This window comes from Callorhinchus milii, unplaced genomic scaffold (assembly GCF_018977255.1).
Source record: "Callorhinchus milii isolate IMCB2004 unplaced genomic scaffold, IMCB_Cmil_1.0 Scaffold10, whole genome shotgun sequence".
Taxonomy (NCBI): Eukaryota; Metazoa; Chordata; class Chondrichthyes; order Chimaeriformes; family Callorhinchidae; genus Callorhinchus; species Callorhinchus milii.
The window spans coordinates 15,505,801-15,522,519 of record NW_024704751.1 but is presented as its reverse complement, the minus strand read 5'-3'; the positions used below and the strand labels follow the sequence as shown (position 1 = coordinate 15,522,519).

At 51.8% G+C, this 16,719-nt stretch overlaps 1 protein-coding gene across 2 annotated transcripts; it reads right to left on the bottom strand.

Annotated features, from left to right (window-relative positions):
* Positions 1-7,536: 7,536 nt before the first annotated feature.
* e2f2 (E2F transcription factor 2) lies at positions 7,537-15,974 on the bottom strand. Of its 2 annotated transcripts, none has more exons than XM_042338786.1 (7): positions 15,478-15,974; positions 12,022-12,127; positions 11,502-11,721; positions 10,879-11,037; positions 9,886-10,000; positions 9,119-9,293; positions 7,537-8,650 (listed from the first exon to the last, which is right to left on the bottom strand). In XM_042338786.1, exons 1-7 carry the CDS (start codon positions 15,694-15,696, stop codon positions 8,406-8,408), a joined length of 1,239 nt encoding a protein of 412 aa, XP_042194720.1. In that variant the 5' UTR covers positions 15,697-15,974; the 3' UTR covers positions 7,537-8,405. The 2 variants fall into 2 exon arrangements, with proteins under 2 accessions (XP_042194720.1, XP_042194721.1); XM_042338787.1 differs by lacking the exon at positions 15,478-15,974 and adding an exon at positions 12,997-13,500.
* Positions 15,975-16,719: the final 745 nt, after the last annotated feature.

The following is a 16,719-nucleotide window of genomic DNA, read 5'->3' as shown; positions in this document are numbered from 1 at the left end:
CAACCGTTTTTTTTGCTGAGCGTTTTTAGGGTGAAACGGCCTCGGAGGCTGGGACTGGGTGGAATTTGGGGCTTATTATTACCCTTATTACTACCCTGACCCACTGAGTCACTGTGGGGAGTTCCCTTCAGGTGTCAGTCTGCACCTGCTGCACTGAACTCCACCCAAGTCACGAGGGAAGGACGATATTCTGGGAGGTCTGACTACTCTGGAGCCAATTTCTGTCCAGTTTTTCCTTGCGTATGAAAATAATTTTCTATTATGTATATATAAAACAACATTTAAACTAATAACATGTGGCTTCAGTGGAATATGTCACAGCTCGGAGAGAGAGCGAGAGGATAAATCGAGGATATTGTTCCATTGAAATCGAGGGTCCTGGCCAATAACAAGGATTCGGATGGTCAGGGGTACGTTGTGGATTGGGATTACAGTAGAGAGCTCCAATGTGGGGGAGCGAGGAGGGTTGGGGGGAGTGAATAACAGCATGGACACGATGCAGGAAAAGAATAGGGGAATGGAATTAGAGGAGGAGTGAGGGAATAGAGCTGTTGAAAGAGAGCAATGACGAGTGAAGGGTGTGGAGGGAAAGAGAAGATATCCCTAAACTCATGTGTGTGTGGTCTACATTGATGTCTCTCTGCTAACTCCACAAGTGCAAGATGCCAATTTACTCAGCTGCAGAAACTGGTATCAAGTCCCAGTGTAACTTCCTCCTCCCTCCCTAACTACAAAAACCTGTGTTTGCTGTAGCTACTCCAGATCTCCCTCTTCCTCGCCCGCCCCCCCCACCCCACCCCCAGGATATCACTGGTTCATGTCAGCGACTGAGAGCAGTTTGGGCTTATGCTCCAGGGCGGGGAGGGGGGGTGGTGGTGGGGGGGGGGGGGCTCTGTGTTGTCGGAGGTGCCGAGCTTCAGGGCAAGACGTTTAATCAAACTTCCGCTGCGGGCAGGCCAGCGTGTGGTGCTTTGCCAAGAGAAAGTCTTCAATTAACCAGGGACACAGATAGCAACAGGCAACACAATAGCTCTGTGCTTGCACTGCCAGCAAATGCATTGAATAGCATCTAACCACCAGCAACAGATGACTTGTCACCAGAGCAAAACCCGAGGCCTTTCACTGCTATTAATGGATAGGGGAGTCATTCACGCTCTCGCCGCCCGCCCCCCCCCCCAACGCCTCGGCCATAAAACTTATGGGTTCAAGCCCCATTGTCAGGATCCCAACTCAGATACAAACTCTTTCACGTCGGGAGGACGTCCGTCCCAAGGGCCTGGATAAATGCAATTTGAGCTCAGTCCAATTCCTGGGGATGGGGGGGGGGATAAGAGGCCTCTGTTGCATAAGGGATGCCGTTCTTCAGAGGAGGCGTTAAACTGACCATAAGTCAGGTGGATGTAAAGAGATCCCGCAAAGCTACCGGTTAAGAGCAGGGAATTTCTCCCAGAATCTTTGACCCTTTTCCCCTCAGGGAAGCTGGTTGTCAACACTACAGGAGACAGGAGGAACAGCACAGGGATGGGAGTCTGGCAGCTTAGTGCATGGGACACAGAGGCAGACAAGCACCTATTTCTCTGCCTGTCACACCCGTGGAGCTGGAAGGTGCAGACTTTGTTTCACCCACAAAAATAGTCATCACACTTTACAATATATCCAATGAAGCACTTTGAGTCATCCCAACGACATAATGTTGAACGCAAGTATTACTGTTAGTCGAATTCTGCTCCAGGGGCCTTGGGACGGTCTTCCCGCCGTGAAAAGCCCTGTATAAATGTGACTTGTGTTTTTTCTGGGTGCAAATTGACTGCTGGGTTCACGAACCAAAAAAAAAAAGCATTAACAGCATATTAAGCATTTCACTGGGTTAAGTTTTCTCTCTCTCGCGCTCTCTGAATGACAATGTACTGCCTCTTTACCCAGGGTTTGTTGTCACCAAATTCTTTTCTTCCCCGCTCTGCATTTCTCCGCAGTGCTGCTCCAGTTAAACTGGTTTCCGTGACAATTCGTGTCTCGACCTGCCCTGCACCTTCCAGGGAAGAACTTTTATTGCCTCGCTCTCTGCTTTCCTCCCCCCACCACACCAGGGCTTGTGCTCAAAGTCTAACCTGATTCTCCCCAGACAACACCTTGCCTTTATGCAGGTCTCTTCACATAAGATAGAATAGATAACTGCTCCGAGACACAGTCCGTCCGGCATGAAGGCCTCTACATAAATGCAAGTTATTGTAGAATAATAATCCTCGTACCTTATCTCATCGTTGAGATGTTTCAAAGCACTTCACAGGAGTGACTGAGTATTTTGTGGGCGATACGCAGCAGCCAATTGCACACAGCAGTGTCCCATAAACAACTGTGGATTGAGTAACCTATTTTTTTGGGGGGAAGGGGGAGTTGGGAAGGGATTTTTACCCCGAGAAGCGCTTGCAGGAGGGGTACGTCAAACACAACAGCGGATCCTCTCCCCCACCCCTTTAAAACGAGCGAAAGCTTCACCACAAACGAGAGACTCAGAGAAACTGAGGAAATGGATCTTTATTTTTAGTCCTAATCAAGTGCCACGCTTAATTCTTCACATTTTTTTTTAAAAAAAGCAAAAAAAAAAGCACAAGAAACCCAAATTTTACAAATTCGATATCCTAACATTCCCTTTTTATAATAATGATGATGATGAAAACCAACACAAACAAATCATCTTAAATACATTAGTGGAAACTAAGGCAACAATTCAGACCACGGAGGATAAAAAAAAAACCTATACAGTCCACCGCCCGGGTCTATGTACAATTTTACAGCCACGGAGAGAGGGAGAGAGAGTGCAGCGTTGGTTTGAGACCGGATGTATTTACACAAGACTTTAAACCACAGCTACCCAGTGAGTCTCAGGTCGGTTCATACTCTTTCCCCTTCACCCCCACACATCCTCCCCAAACTGGTCAATAAACCCAGGATTTTCCTGGTTTGATTCGACAGGAAAATGGTTAACAGGCGATCTACAGCCCAGTGACTACAGAGAGGGTCTCCAGCGCTCACTTACGCACACTTGGTAATGTCATCGTGGCAACCATCAAGGAGGGAAGAGGAACAAGGGGGAGGGATGGAGTTAAACACAGCGACAATCGAACCCAGAGACTGTCCCACGCAAAACTCGGGGACGCGGTCAGTCAGTTTGGGGATTTTTAAACAAAAATTAAGTCACAAATTCGACATAGTCAGTGTGTGAGAGAGAGAGAGAGAAACACAGTGTGAGAGGGGGAAAAAAAAGTGCAGGGATTTCTAATGCCATCGCTCAACTGGCACAGAGGTCAGATTCTGGCTGGTTGGCAGTGCCCGCCTCGTTTGCTGTGCGCTCGTATAAAAAAAATAAACAAGGTTAAAAGGCAAGAGGAAGGCGCTGGAGTAAAACACAAGACGACACACTGGGCTCTCCCCAACCTTTGGGAAATCCACGCAGAAGATTACAGACGTTTCCGGCCTCAAGAGCCTTGTATTAAAGCCCGTCATCACTGGCCGACACTGTACACAACTCTACAGTAAAAATAAAACCTTTAAGAAAAAGTTAGAAAACTCTTTTGACGCGCACGCACCACACACAATATTAAACCTAACACGCACGCCATCTGCAAATATTAATCTACAGTTTTTCCATGACAGTATTTTAAAAACATATTAACAAAAACTTACAAGTTTAAAGGTTGCCTGAGTTAGGGGCGGGGAGTGGGGGGGGTGGGTGGGGGAGAGAGGAGAGGGGCAACGGCAATTTTTTTTTTTTGGAGGTGGGCGTCGAGAGGACATCGGCTACTTGCAAAATATCCTTTCGAAACACCACGTGAAGGTGTTTACCAACGCCGGTTAGGATCAAGTCAAGGAGAGAATCTATTCACAGGGAACTGTGTTTTTCTCTGGGTGGGTGGGGGCGGGGGGTTCTGGAGCAAAAGAGGATTTGAAGACTGTTTTATTAGCTTGGGAATCAGAGGAGAAACTTAATTATTCGGTCGTGTTCGAAACGAGCGTCCGTTTATACATAAAAGTGCCAACCGAGCCCCCCCCCTTCCCCCCCACTCACCAAAAGCTGCCCCCACCCACCCATTTCTGGTCAGCAATGCCGCTGTTAAGGCGCACGGAAAATCCATTCATATGGACCAACAGTCAGGGAAGTCCCCAATTTGGGATAATTACGGAACGGTTTGTACACAGCCCACACCCCCCCAATCATCTCTTAGCAAATATCTCCCCCCCCCCCCCCCTCCCCAACCCCCAACACACACGTAACTGGTCCCAGAGGGAAGAAAGTGATGTCACCAGGACAGAGGCAGGAAAAGACACTCCCAATGGCTGCGTTCAGGGACCAGACAATTATGCAACAAGAGGCCACAGAAAACAGAGGCAGGCGGGTCCCACAGACCGAGGCAATCAGCAGCGCCCACAATTGCAGGAGGGACGGGAAAGGTGCTCGAGACAGTTGCTCGAGGCTCAAACATCCCGTGAGTCAGCGAGGGGGTGAAGCAACAGGCCACGGATACAAGACCGACAGGTGTGATGGGAAACGAAATCATTGGTGCAGTTCCCGATGGGACCACCTCAGATTCACCTCTGTCTGCCCTGCCTCGGCGGGTCCATGGAGAAATTTACAGGATCAGAACCAGGATGGGAAGGGCTTAGCTATACGACAAGAGGGTGGCAGATGAGGCTTGTATTAACATCACAGTTGAGAAGCCTAGAGGCTTGCGGTATTTTTTTTTTTGTCCGCTGGGTGTATGACGTGCACGGAAACTCGTTGCTGCCTGTGCTTAAGAGTCTCCGAACCAGTCAAAAGTCCCACATGTGACACTGGCACATGGCTCCGGACGTGAATGCCAGACACGTGAATTCCACGATCCAGAATTGGCTATGAGACAGAAAGCGGAGAACGGTAGTAAGCGGTTACTTTTCTGACTGGAGGGAGGTGTGTAGTGGTGTCCCTCAGGGGTCAGTATTGGGACCACTGTTCTTTCTGATCTACAGGGATACAGCGAGCACAATTTCCAAAATTTGCAGACGATGCTAAGCTAGGGAAAGTAGTTAATGGTGAGGAGGAGAGCACCAGACTCCAAGAGGACTTAGACAGATTGGGAAAATGGGCAGAAACCTGGCGGGTGAGGTTTAATGCGGAGAAATGCGAAGTGTTGGATTTTGGTAGGAAAAATGAGGAGACAGTATAAGCTAATGGTACAACCTTAAAGGGGGCAAATGAACAGAGACCTGGGGGTCCACAAGTAGATAAAGCGGTTAAAAAAGCATATGGGATACTAGGTTTTATAAATAGGGGCATAGATTACAAAAGCTAGGAAGTTATGTTTAATATTTATAAAATGCTGGTTAGGCCTCAGTTGGAGACTGCGTTCAGTTCTGGGCACCGCACTTTAGGAAAGATGTTCGGGCATTGAAGAGGATGCAAAGGAGGTTTACCCGATGGTACCAGGAATAAAGGACCTTAGTTATGAGGAGAGGTTAGCAAAACTAGGATTATTCTCCCGAGAGCAGAGAAGATTAAGAGGGGATTTAATAGAGGTTTTCAACTTCATGAGAAGGTTTGATAGGTTGAACCGGGAAAAACTGTTTCCACTGGCACGTGGGTCAGTAACCCGAGGACACCGATTTAAGTTAGTTGTTAAAAGAAACAGAGGGGAGGTTAGGAATTTTTTTTTCACACAGCGAGTTGTTCAGATCAGGAAACCATTACCTGAAAGGGTAGCGGAAGCCGAGTCAATAACAACTTTTAAGAGAGAAGCAGATGGGTATTTGGGGAGAACACTACAGGGCTATGGAGAGAAAACGGAGCAGTGGGATTAAGTTGAATTCCTCTTTTCGGAGCCACGATGGGCCGAATGGCCTCTTTCTGTGCTGTATGATTCCATGGACTCAGTAAACATTTCCTCCCTCAGAGGATTGTGAAAACGTGGCATGCGCAGCACAGCCACAGAAGCAGAATACTACCGGGACGCTTAAAAACAAATAGATCGATAAATAAAATGGCAATTTGGGAAGGAGGGGGCAGATAAAAGGCAGGGAATTGGGAATGAATAAAAGGTTGGCCGACTAATTCATAAAATGGCAGAATTGGAGTTAAAAAAAAGCTCTCTTTGTTGGTCTACAAATAGAGTGAATGCACTCAACGCATCAAAAGATTTGATCAGTTATTGCGGCTGAATCAAAGGCAAGGATAATTATAAACAGAATGTGCAAAATGGATTGGGGCGGGTGGGTGGTTGGGAAGAGAGAGAGAGAGAGAGAGATTGGGCTGTGAAGTTGGCAAAGGGTAACCCTGGCGAGGGTTCGCGACCAATGGTGTAAAGTCACCTGGCTGAATCCAAGATCGAGGCTAAACAAACAAAAGGTAAAAAGTCGGGCAAGAATAAGCCAAACAGGAACCCCCCCCCACTCGAGGTGGGGCTCAAGGCAAGACGTCAACTACAACCAAGCTCCAGAAATCCACCATCAGTCCAAACAGAGACTATTTCCGCCCCTCGTGTCACCGGTTATCGGAGCTGGTGCCCGTACCAGGGAGTCCTCTCTCTCTCTCTCTCTGTCTCTCTCTCTCTCCCCACTATGTCCAGTTGCCCCCAGTGGTTTGAGGTTTTTGTTTTGGAACCTGTCTAACTCCCAATTTAAGCAGTTTAGCAAGCTGGAGGCAACGGAGCATTCCCATGCAACCCTGGGCTAGAATCCAGGCAACGTTGCCGCCCTCTGGCGGTAGCGAGCAAATACTTCAGGAGCACACCCCTTAAAACCCGTCGATCGACGGGTAACCAGTCAAAGAAGCCCCATGGGGTGGCTGGATCCGGTGACCGGGTGCCCCAACCCCTCGGCAAACTGGTCCTTCACTGCCTGGCCGTCGGCAGGACACCCCTTGCCATCTACAAGGCCAGCCCCCAATCCAACAGTCACTACGCTCTGACGTCAATTCACCCCCCAAAGAGTCTCGAGACGTTTCAACGTTGCTTGCATCGAAGTCAAGGGTCATTACGGATAACGGGTTGGGGAGAGAGTCGAGTTGTTCAAAGTAGTTTAAATAGAGGTTTAACTAGGTCAGGTTTGTCAGTGACTAGCTTAACTTTGGTCAGTTAACCACGTTCATATATTTTTTTTAAAAAAATCCTACACGCGTTATAAAAGACAACAGCACAAATCACCCCACACTTCACACTCACACCACCCAACTAACAGACCGAGCGGGACTCCGAGCTCCAACTGCTAACACTGAGTCGCACTGTAAACGCAGCAAAAAAAAAATATATCTCTCTACATATTGAAACCCACTCACTGTAAACGCACACACGCACACACCTTCCATTACGTCAAAATATAACTGTACAAATTAAGGTTCTTTTTTTTAAAAAAAATTCCTATTTACACATCAACAAATGCTCATTTCGAGTGAGTCTCAAATCTTATTTTGCGATTCAGTGAAAACACCTTAATTTTTTTTTGGGGGGGTGAGGGGGGGTAGGGGTGCATTTTGATACCCAGCACCGCCCCCCCCCCCACTCCTCCGCTAGGCTTAAAAAAAATACAGTACTTAATTTCTTCAAATGGAAAAGATTTTTGGTCAGGGGAGGGGGGGAATAAGAGGACTGACCAACTGAGTCCTTGGCTAGTTTCTCAGAATAGACACGGGACACTTTATGAAATAAAAACCGAAGGAACAACTGGCCGGCCAGGCAGCGTCTAACGGAGAGAGGAAAATGAGTTAACGTTTCTGACCGATAACCTTTCGGCACCTGAACTCTCTTGACAAAAGGTTCTGATGAAAGGTCGTCGGCCTGAAACATCAACTCGGTTTCCTCTCGCTCTCTCTCTCTCTCCATAGATGCTGCCTGACCCGCTCAGGTGTGTTCCCAGTTCCTTCAGCTTTTAATCCAGATTTCCAGCATCTGCAGTATTTTGCCTTTTGATAGATACGCTTTAATCAGTCTGTTCCGCCCTCCCCTATCACACCGAGTGTATGTCCTGAGTGATTTTCAGATTATTAAGCAATTTAAACAGGAGGTTGATAACAGCATTCATTTCCCCCCTCCTGGACAACACACACACACACAGCCCCCTACCTCCCGCCCCCACACTCGCGCAAAAAGACCTACTAATTTTTGTACCGTTTACATTTGTAAAATGTAAGACTTAAAACTTTTCTTCCTATATATAAAACAAATGAGCGAGGGCAGGGACCGACGATTTTGCAAACGTCAAGTAGAAAGTGAACCGGGCCACACAAGATACCAGCTCTCTTCGCCGAGCCCCCCACCCTCGCATCAAATTTTCTTTTTAAAAAAAGAGGTCACCCCCCCCCCCCGCCAATAACGAGTTAATGTTAGATGAGCGACGACTGCGGAAGGGGGCGGAGGGGGAAAGAGATGGAAAGCCAGAGACTAGTTCTGAAGTAGTTCGTCCAGGTCGTAGGAGTCGAAGAGGTCGCTGACACCCTCCCCGTCCTCCAGGCTCCACAGGTAATCCTCGCGGTCGAGCGTGGGCGAGAAGCTGACGAAGGGGGTGTCGGAGTAGGAGCTGGAGGGCAGCTGGTCCTCTGTCTGCTGCAGCAGGTTGTGGGGCAGCCCCAGGACCCCGTCCTCGCAGTCCAGCAGAGAGGTCACAGCCACCGGCTTCGACACCTCCACTGCAAGACAAACGACCACAGAAATCCGACACTTGTCGCCACAGACCCGTCGCACAAATCACCCCACGCTTCACACCCACTCGCACAACCCAACCGACGGACCGAGTCGGGTTTCCGAGGGTTAACGCCCCCCCGACACACTAACAGCCAATGTCAGGTGAGGGCATCTCGGCTCTCACCCCCCACCCCCCCATTGTAAAACTCACCCCCCAGTAACATTGCTCGTTTCCCTCTGGACGAAGACATCTTTACGATATCTAACGTCTGACTCAACTAACCTCAGATGGTAAAATCACATGCCCACCTCCCTCTCCCCCCACACCCTCGAATTCCCGTTGAATCCAACTCGATTCCAAGCATCCAGAGTGTTCCAGTCAGCCACCGCTCAGTGGGGGGGAGCCAATATTTGCCAATCAGAAGCCCAGCGACCAGCTAAGCCTCGGTGGGGCGGGGGTCCCGATTGCGTACCTTGTACGGGAGGCGTGGCTGCTCCCGCCCCGCCCTGGAAGTGGGCTGCCGAGCCTCGCTGGGGTTTTTTGGGGGTGCTGCTCTTGCCCGGGCTGCTCTCCTCCAGCACCTCCTCCGGACACAGGTAGACCTCGATGGGGCCATTTGTGCTCTTCAAGTAAATCTGCAGGTTCTCCTGTCAATGCAACACAAGCTTTCTGTCAGCCAAGGCTTCCCTCTCTCCCCGACCCACAGAAGAATTTGTTTGGGATGGGGGGGGGGTTAGGAGAAGAATTCCAGAGTCTCTGTCCATTTAAGAGTTCTAGATCTCTACCCTGCGTGAGAGGCACTATATAAATCCAAGTTATTGTAGTATTTTCTCCCAGGAAGTAGACTTGACCCCCAAAAAACTGGCTGGTTTGAGGTTGAACATGTAATGGGGTCAAGATTAACTCTCTTCCCCTCCCACCCCCCCAGGAGAAGTAGCCTGAAACAACCGATGTGTTCCCCACCCAATCTGATAATTAGCCCAATGTTGGTGGAAAGAATGAACCATCCACAGAAAGAGAGAGAGAGAGAATTGGGACGATAAGCCAAATTGCGGTGGGGTCATGTTAAACTCGGAGTTTATTAAGGATAATAATTCTTGTATTTGATATCGCGCTTTATCACCGCATTGAGACGTCTCAAAGCGCGTCACGGAATATACCGTAAAGTGGATTGGCCGTGCATTTTGTTAAACAGATAGAGGGAGGGAGGTGGTGCAGAGAGGAGCAGGAAGGGCTTACATCGATGATGTCCGGCACCTCTAGCCTGGTCTCTGGCGGAGCTTTCACCGCGATGACCGTCTGGTCCTTGAAGCTGCCGACGGAGCAGATGTCTTGGTACGTGACGTACGCGAGCGTGGGGAGAGTTGAGGCAAAATGATGTGGAGAGGTGTAGAGAGGTCTCCCTCAATCCCCCCCCCCCCCCCCCCACCACCACCGGCTCGGCCACTGTTAAGCGTTCCGAGTCGCTTCCCTGCGGGGAGGGCGCGATGTAAGTGCAAGTTGTTGTTGCGGAGCAACAGAAGCACACGTTTCTCTCGCACGCGCACACTCAATGTGTCACACACGCACCCGGAGAGCTCTTCGCTGGAACTTACTGTCCACGCTCCAGGCACGGCGCGCACAGCGGGAAGCGCCAGCCATCGACCGCGGGAGAAAAACCCGAGAGCTCCAAACCAGCTTCCGGCTTGCAGAACCCCCAAGCCCCGAGCCCCGCGCAGTAACCGCGGCGGCCAGCAGGTGCCGCTGTCGCCGTCGCTTCCGCGGCTGCAATGGCGGCCACAGTCCAGCAGGTGTCGCTGGGCGGCGATGGGGGAGGGACTCCCGAGTTTCCCCACCCAGGAAGGGCGAACGTCGACATTACATATAAAAAAAATTTGCTGACCACAGTGAGGCCTTGGCTCACCTCCATTATCCTAATGCATTCCACTTAGAGGAGCGTTGTCCTTACAGACGAACCCCAAACCCCCTCCCGCCCCAACCCCCCACCCCCCAAAAAACTCCACAGCCCAAATTGTCAAAGGACCACGCGGACCTAAACCATGTCTCGGCGAGCGCCCAAGCAATTAGACCGGGCGAATGTCCCTCCGCCTGCTTACGTCACCTCCTCCCTCCCTCCCGCCCCGGCTCGGGGTCAGGCTCCACACCACCGTTGTGCGCCGGCCGAGCCGCGCGAAGGGGGCGCCGCGTAAATGCAAGTCGCCGTTGCTGTGGGCGTGTGGGGGAAAAGGATATCTCTGGTTGTCGCTGTCGTCAGTCAGCTCTTTGAGCTGCGCGCTGCACGTCTGGATCAGATCGTCAAGCGACGTCTCTCGCCGCATCACCTCCAGCAGCTCCTGCCTCAGGGCGTGCTGCCTCACCACAGCCGCTGGATCCTCAAACAGGCTGCGGCCCCTGGGGGGTGGGAGTGGGGGAGGGGGCGCCCCGCGCGTGGCGGGGGGAAGAAGAGGGAGAAAGTTAGCAGAGCAGGACATCAAGACTCTCACAATCGCCCCCCCCACCCCACTCCATCACCCATCCATTGGGGGCAAAGGCTTGCTCTTTCTTCCACCCCCGTTCCCCCCCAAAATCAGAATCACCCCATACAGTTGGTAGATGTCCGAACTCTTCCCCCCCCCACCACCTCCCCAACCCTCTTCCTGGACGCAAATGGTTGCCCTCGGGAGACTCCAGCGCATCTCCCACTCCCCGCCAGCCTGCCCGCTGCCTTCCCCGTGGATGGAATGCGTTCTGGCGAGGTGGCTGGGAAACCCACCCCCGCCCCGTCTCTCTCTCTCTCTCTCTCTCTCTCTCCGCCTTGTGCCCACCCCCCACCCCAGGGCAGGACATTTTGAAAGGCCGGCCAGCCGTTTCCTCACATCCACTGAATGTTGTTCTTGGATTTCTTGCGGATCAGCTGGATTCCCTCCAGGACGTTGGTGATGTCGTAAATGCGGCGTTTCTGCACCTCCAGCACCTCGGCCGCCCGGTTCAGGTCCAGCACGCCGTCCGGGGACTCGCTCAGCAACTGCACAAACTTCTTGGTCAGGAGCCCCAGCGACGTGTCGTACCGGGTCTTCTCCCCCGGGGACTTGGGGGCTGCGGTCGAGGACACACATCGTCAGGAAACACGCGTGGAGGGTACTCTCACCCTCCCGCCCATTCCCCTTCTCCCCAACCCCCATCAACTCTCCTTCCCTCATCCTCACTCCGCCAATCCCCCCCCCCCCGCCAAGCCCTCTCCTCCGTCCACCTGAACAGAGCGGTTTGGACGGGGGAAGATCGGTTTCACGTCTCACCTGAAGCGACGGTACCTCTGACAACGCAATGCCCCCTTTTTCTCACCCCCCCCCCCCCTCCGTACTGTGCTCACGCTCCGCGGCCACCGCCGACACTCACTCTTCGGGCTGGGAACTCTGGCTGGCGTCTTTCCTTTGCCTTTGGGAGTTCGGAATTCTGGTAAATACGGGTGATCATTCCCTTCCAAGTCCAGCTTCCGCTTCGCCTGGAAAAAAAAACAGAACAAGTCCGTCTCGGAATTCAAGGGGGAGGGGAGGGAGAGAGAAAGAAAGACCAGGATCCCCTTTAGGGCCACAAATATCTCCGTCTCGTCTGTAATTGTTATATTTAGTGCATAGACTGAACAAGGCCGCCCTGTCCACAATGCGTGTGCGTGTAATGAGGGACCGAGCCAGACCCCCCAACCACTGATTATCTCGCTGTGAACTAACTGACTGTCACAAAACACGGGACACCGCCCCATTTTACGGTATATCCCGTGAAGCGCTTCGCTCGGCCTCAATGATGGGACACGGCCCTGCGTCAAATGCAAGGATTGCTATTGGAGCGAGCACCAGGACGGACACGATAGGGGGAGGGAGAGAGAGAGAGAGCGCCAATGAATCAGAGACAAATTTAGGAGGTAATTATCAAGACGGGGAAGGGGTGTGGGGGGGAGAGATTAACGACATTTTTTTCGCGCTCATTAGTTTCACTGACCGCACGTCACCCTCACAGGTGAACGAATTGGTCAAAGAGTTCAGACCTCCCGTTGAGTGTCAGGTTCGTGGTTATGTGACGGATGATTTATCTCTCGCTGACCCGGCCTCGCCCAACCCACGCACGGGGGGGGGGGGACAAAGTACAGCCAACTCCCTCGGCCAAGGACAGGTTTTAAAGGTGGGGCTGATTTGTTGGCGCCTAAAAGAGAAGTGGCTTCACCCTGATAACCACTCAACTCACTCTCACTCCTCCTTTCACTTACTCATTCACTCTCTCTCTCTGCGCGTGTGTTTCGCAAGCGCTCTAGGACGCTACACCGCGCGAGAGGCGCTATATAAATGCGAGTTGTTGTTGTTTTTCTCCTTCTCTTACCCCAATTCCCCCCTCTCTTGGCCACACGCACCAACGGTTTCTTTCACCCGCTCGCTCACTTTCCAGTTCATCTTTCCCTCTGCGTCCTCTCGCACTTTCTCGCTCGCACACACATCCACTCATTTTCTCAACTCTCTCCTCTCGTTCATTCTTCCCGTCTCTCTTTCTCACACTCTTTCCCCACCATACCCCCCCCCATCACACACTCCCTCCCTCCCTCTCCCCCCATCCCCATAACATCTCAGGGCTCGGAAATCACAGTCTCGGGATCATCACAAGTCAACGACACCAATCTCTGCGCCGGATACAGCATCAAAAAGTCTCAAACCCAAAGTGTAGCGACTGTGGATTTGTTGGCAAATAGTCCGAACTAAACCAACAACTCTCCTCTCCAACCCCCACCCCCCCCACCACCAATAAAATTGGGTTATCCACCCCATAGCTATTTGCTGTCACCCACAATACGTCACTCCACTTTTATCATTTCACAGTGAATCCCTCCCCCCCCTCCTCCCGGAAAATACCGGAAAGGAAAAACGTTGGCGGACGAAGGCTCGGGAGCAGAGGAGCGAGCGGAGAGCTTGTTCACAGACCCCGCACTGGTGGACCGAATGGCCTCCTTTCTTCCTTCCTTCTCTGTGATACAAACAATCTGTCGTTGGACAAGAGGAGGGGGGGGGGGGTGGGGGTGGGTGGGGGGAGAGAGACATTAGGACCCAGAGGAGGGCCTTTGTGTACTCAGAGCAGCTGTTAACTCATTCCCGCCTGAACAAGTGACAAGGAATCCCGCGCGGAAATTACTCCAGCGCCCCCCCCCCCTCCTCCCCAAGGGACGGATCAGGCGGGAAAGGACAGGGACAGGAGGGGGGGGAGGGGCTGCACATTGAAGAGGCCTCTTTACATGAAAGTATCCCTCCATCCGAGCGGAGCTTTGTGAATGAACGGAGTTGCCCCCTCCCCCCCACCCCCGACACCGCGCGGCACCCGGACCCGGCGCTTTTCTCTCGACGCCCCCCCCCCCCCCCGAACCGGTCCAGAGCGAGAGATATACAGCGCGAGAGAGAGAGAGAGAGAGAGAGACTCCCTTCTCTTTTCCAAAAGTGACGCGGGATCTTTAACGTCCACCAGAACAGAGGACAGACGGACGGACGGAGCGGTTCGGTTTGGTTTAACGTCTCACTCCAAGGACAACGCCACTGGCAACGCAATGCTGCCCCCCCCCCACCACCACTGTGGTGGAGCGTCAGCCTAGACCATGAGCTCAAAGTCCTCGAAGTGGGGTTTGAACCCCACAACCTTCTGTTCCCCCCACCCCAAGGCATAAAGGATCGTTTCACTGCAATAGCAAAAGCGAGTAGACAAGACCCACCGGTGGGGGGAAAAAAACACACACACACTGAAACTCAGGAGCTGCCTTAACATTCCCCCAAACCCCCCCCCCTCCCACCCCCCACCCTGAGAATTGACGACAGCAAAGTGGGAACTTAGGAAGGAACAGCGTCCGACTGTGAGGAGGCTACTCGCTGTCTGCCGAGGTCCCACCCCGAATGATTAGCGTGAGGCCGTCAGTCTGCACACACTGCGATGAGGAGCTCTCCCCCACCCACCCCAACCTACAAGGCTTTAGTTCTGGTCAATAACACAATATTCCCAATTTAAGGAACAACGCATATATATATATATTGAAAAAAATCTTTCCGCAATTCTCCAATGAACCCGCCCGGGTAAATCAATCCCTTGCATCGCTGCACGGCCACTGGCAATAGGAACCCAACTTGTGTGCGAATTACCGACCTACACAGTTACAGTCACTACACCAGGCAGCGAATGGGGGGGGGGGGAGGGGGGATTTAATACCACCCTCTTCAGCCCCCCTTATCCCTCCCACAAGCCAATTGTGGAGTCTGTAGCTCAGTGGTTAGAGCACTCGCTTTGCAAGTGAGAGACCTGAGTTCAATTCCAGGCAGAGGGTGAAACCTTGGGCAAGTTTCCTTACTCCACACAGAGCCTAATAATAATCCCTCCAAAACCAAAAACAATAATAAATTGGTCATTTTTCAATCTACAACTGTTTGTGGGACATTGCTGTGCGCAATTGGCTGCCGCGTTCGCCCACAAATATACAGTCAATTCGCTTTACAGTGTGTTCTGTGAAGCGCTTTGGGACGTCCTCCCGACGTGAAAAGCGCTATATCAAATGCAAGGATTATTATTATTATTATTACTAATTAAACGCGGCAAACAGCCAGCAAACCTCGTCACCTGCTCGGCAGGTTGAAAATAATCGCTGGGAATAAAGATGGAACTGGTTGAACCAATGTCCTGTCTCTGCCTGTTCAAAGTGGACGTTAAAAGTCTCGCAAGCAATGTGAGGGGAGGGGGAGTAAAAAGAAAAGAAAGAGGGAGTTGCTCTCTCCTGGTGTCCTGGCCGACAATTACTCCCCCCACCCCCAACCCCCACGGATAAAATTGCTCGCTCACGTTCAGACTGGTTGCAGGATGTCGCTGAGCAAATTGTTTCCCCGATCCGTTCACAAAATTCACAGCCACTGCACCCTCAAGAGCAAATCGCGCGGAGCACGTTGAGACGCCCTCTCCTGACATAAAGGCGCTGCAACAAATGCAACGATAACGATTATTGTAATAATTAAAATAACTGCTCCAAATGGTGTCCCGCAAAAGTCCGAGGGGCAGGATCATCCAGCAAATAAACCAGGGGGGTAATTAAAAATTTAATTAGTGCCCGACTATGACCAGGAAGAGATTTCCCCTCTTAATAATGCAGCCCACACAAGGCGACCTCGCTGCGCCGGCCAGTCTCACTCTCTCGGGGCTTCTCTGCTCCAGGGCAACAAGACCGAGACTAAGACCAACGCAGGTCCACACAGCCAGGGGACTGGACCCTGTGCTGGTCACGTAGCTTTGGCCCTGTGATGGGAGTCCGGGTGGGATCTCATGAGCCAAAAAGGGCCTCCTTCACCCACGATCCGGTGATGGGCCGATTTCGGTCCAAGTTGACATTTCACTCATTACCCATCTCAGTGCCAAGTCAACCCTCAGTCACTAGGCCTCAAGGACAATAACCTTACAGACATGCAATCTTCTGAAATGTTTTAAATTGGGGGTGGGCTGCAGGGCATAAAGAGAGAGAAGACAAAGAGGATATTTGACTCTTCATTGGAACATCACAGGTTCAATCATCTAAGGCACCCGTCACTTCCAGTCCAATCGCTCGTCACCCCATCAACCTGATCGATCTCAAATTGGAACCATAGAAAAATGCAGCACAGGAGGCAATTTGTCCCATCGTGTTCTGGCTCTCAGAAAGAGCGATCAACTTAGTCCCATTGCTCTACACTCCCCCTCCCCCTCTTCCCTCCCCCCCACACTATATTTCTCAGTTTCAGATATTTAAGTTAGAAACAGAAACACACCCCGGGGGTGGGGGGGGGGGGGAAGGGGAGAAATTGCAGGAGAGAACACTTATGTCCATCTCAAAGTCAGGTGAATCGGTGAGCGCGCTTGCCTCGCGAGCAAGAGGACCCGGGTTCGACTCCCGGGACGGGCAAAACCTTGGGACCAGTTTCCTTAGTCCCGTACCCGTCCATTTAACCAGCGTTAAGTAGGTGTGCTTCATGGGGACATTGGGGAATCCTGAACGGTGTGTGGGCAGGGTGGGGGGGGGGGGGGGGGGGAGGGGGAGAGTCAGAAGGAGTTAATCAA

What these genes read in the sequence shown, in the direction of transcription:
- e2f2 (XM_042338786.1), bottom strand. Translation starts at nt 15,696, where the DNA reads ATGATCCTGCCCCTCGGACTTTTGCGGGACACCATTTGGAGCAGTTAT. An exon ending in CAGAGTTCCCAGCCCGAAGA is followed by an intron (nt 11,722 to 12,021) that starts GTGAGTGTCGGC and finishes CCTCGACCGCAG; the next exon opens with CCCCCAAGTCCCCGGGGGAG. An exon ending in AAGAACAACATTCAGTGGAT is followed by an intron (nt 11,038 to 11,501) that starts GTGAGGAAACGG and finishes CCCACCCCCCAG; the next exon opens with GGGCCGCAGCCTGTTTGAGG.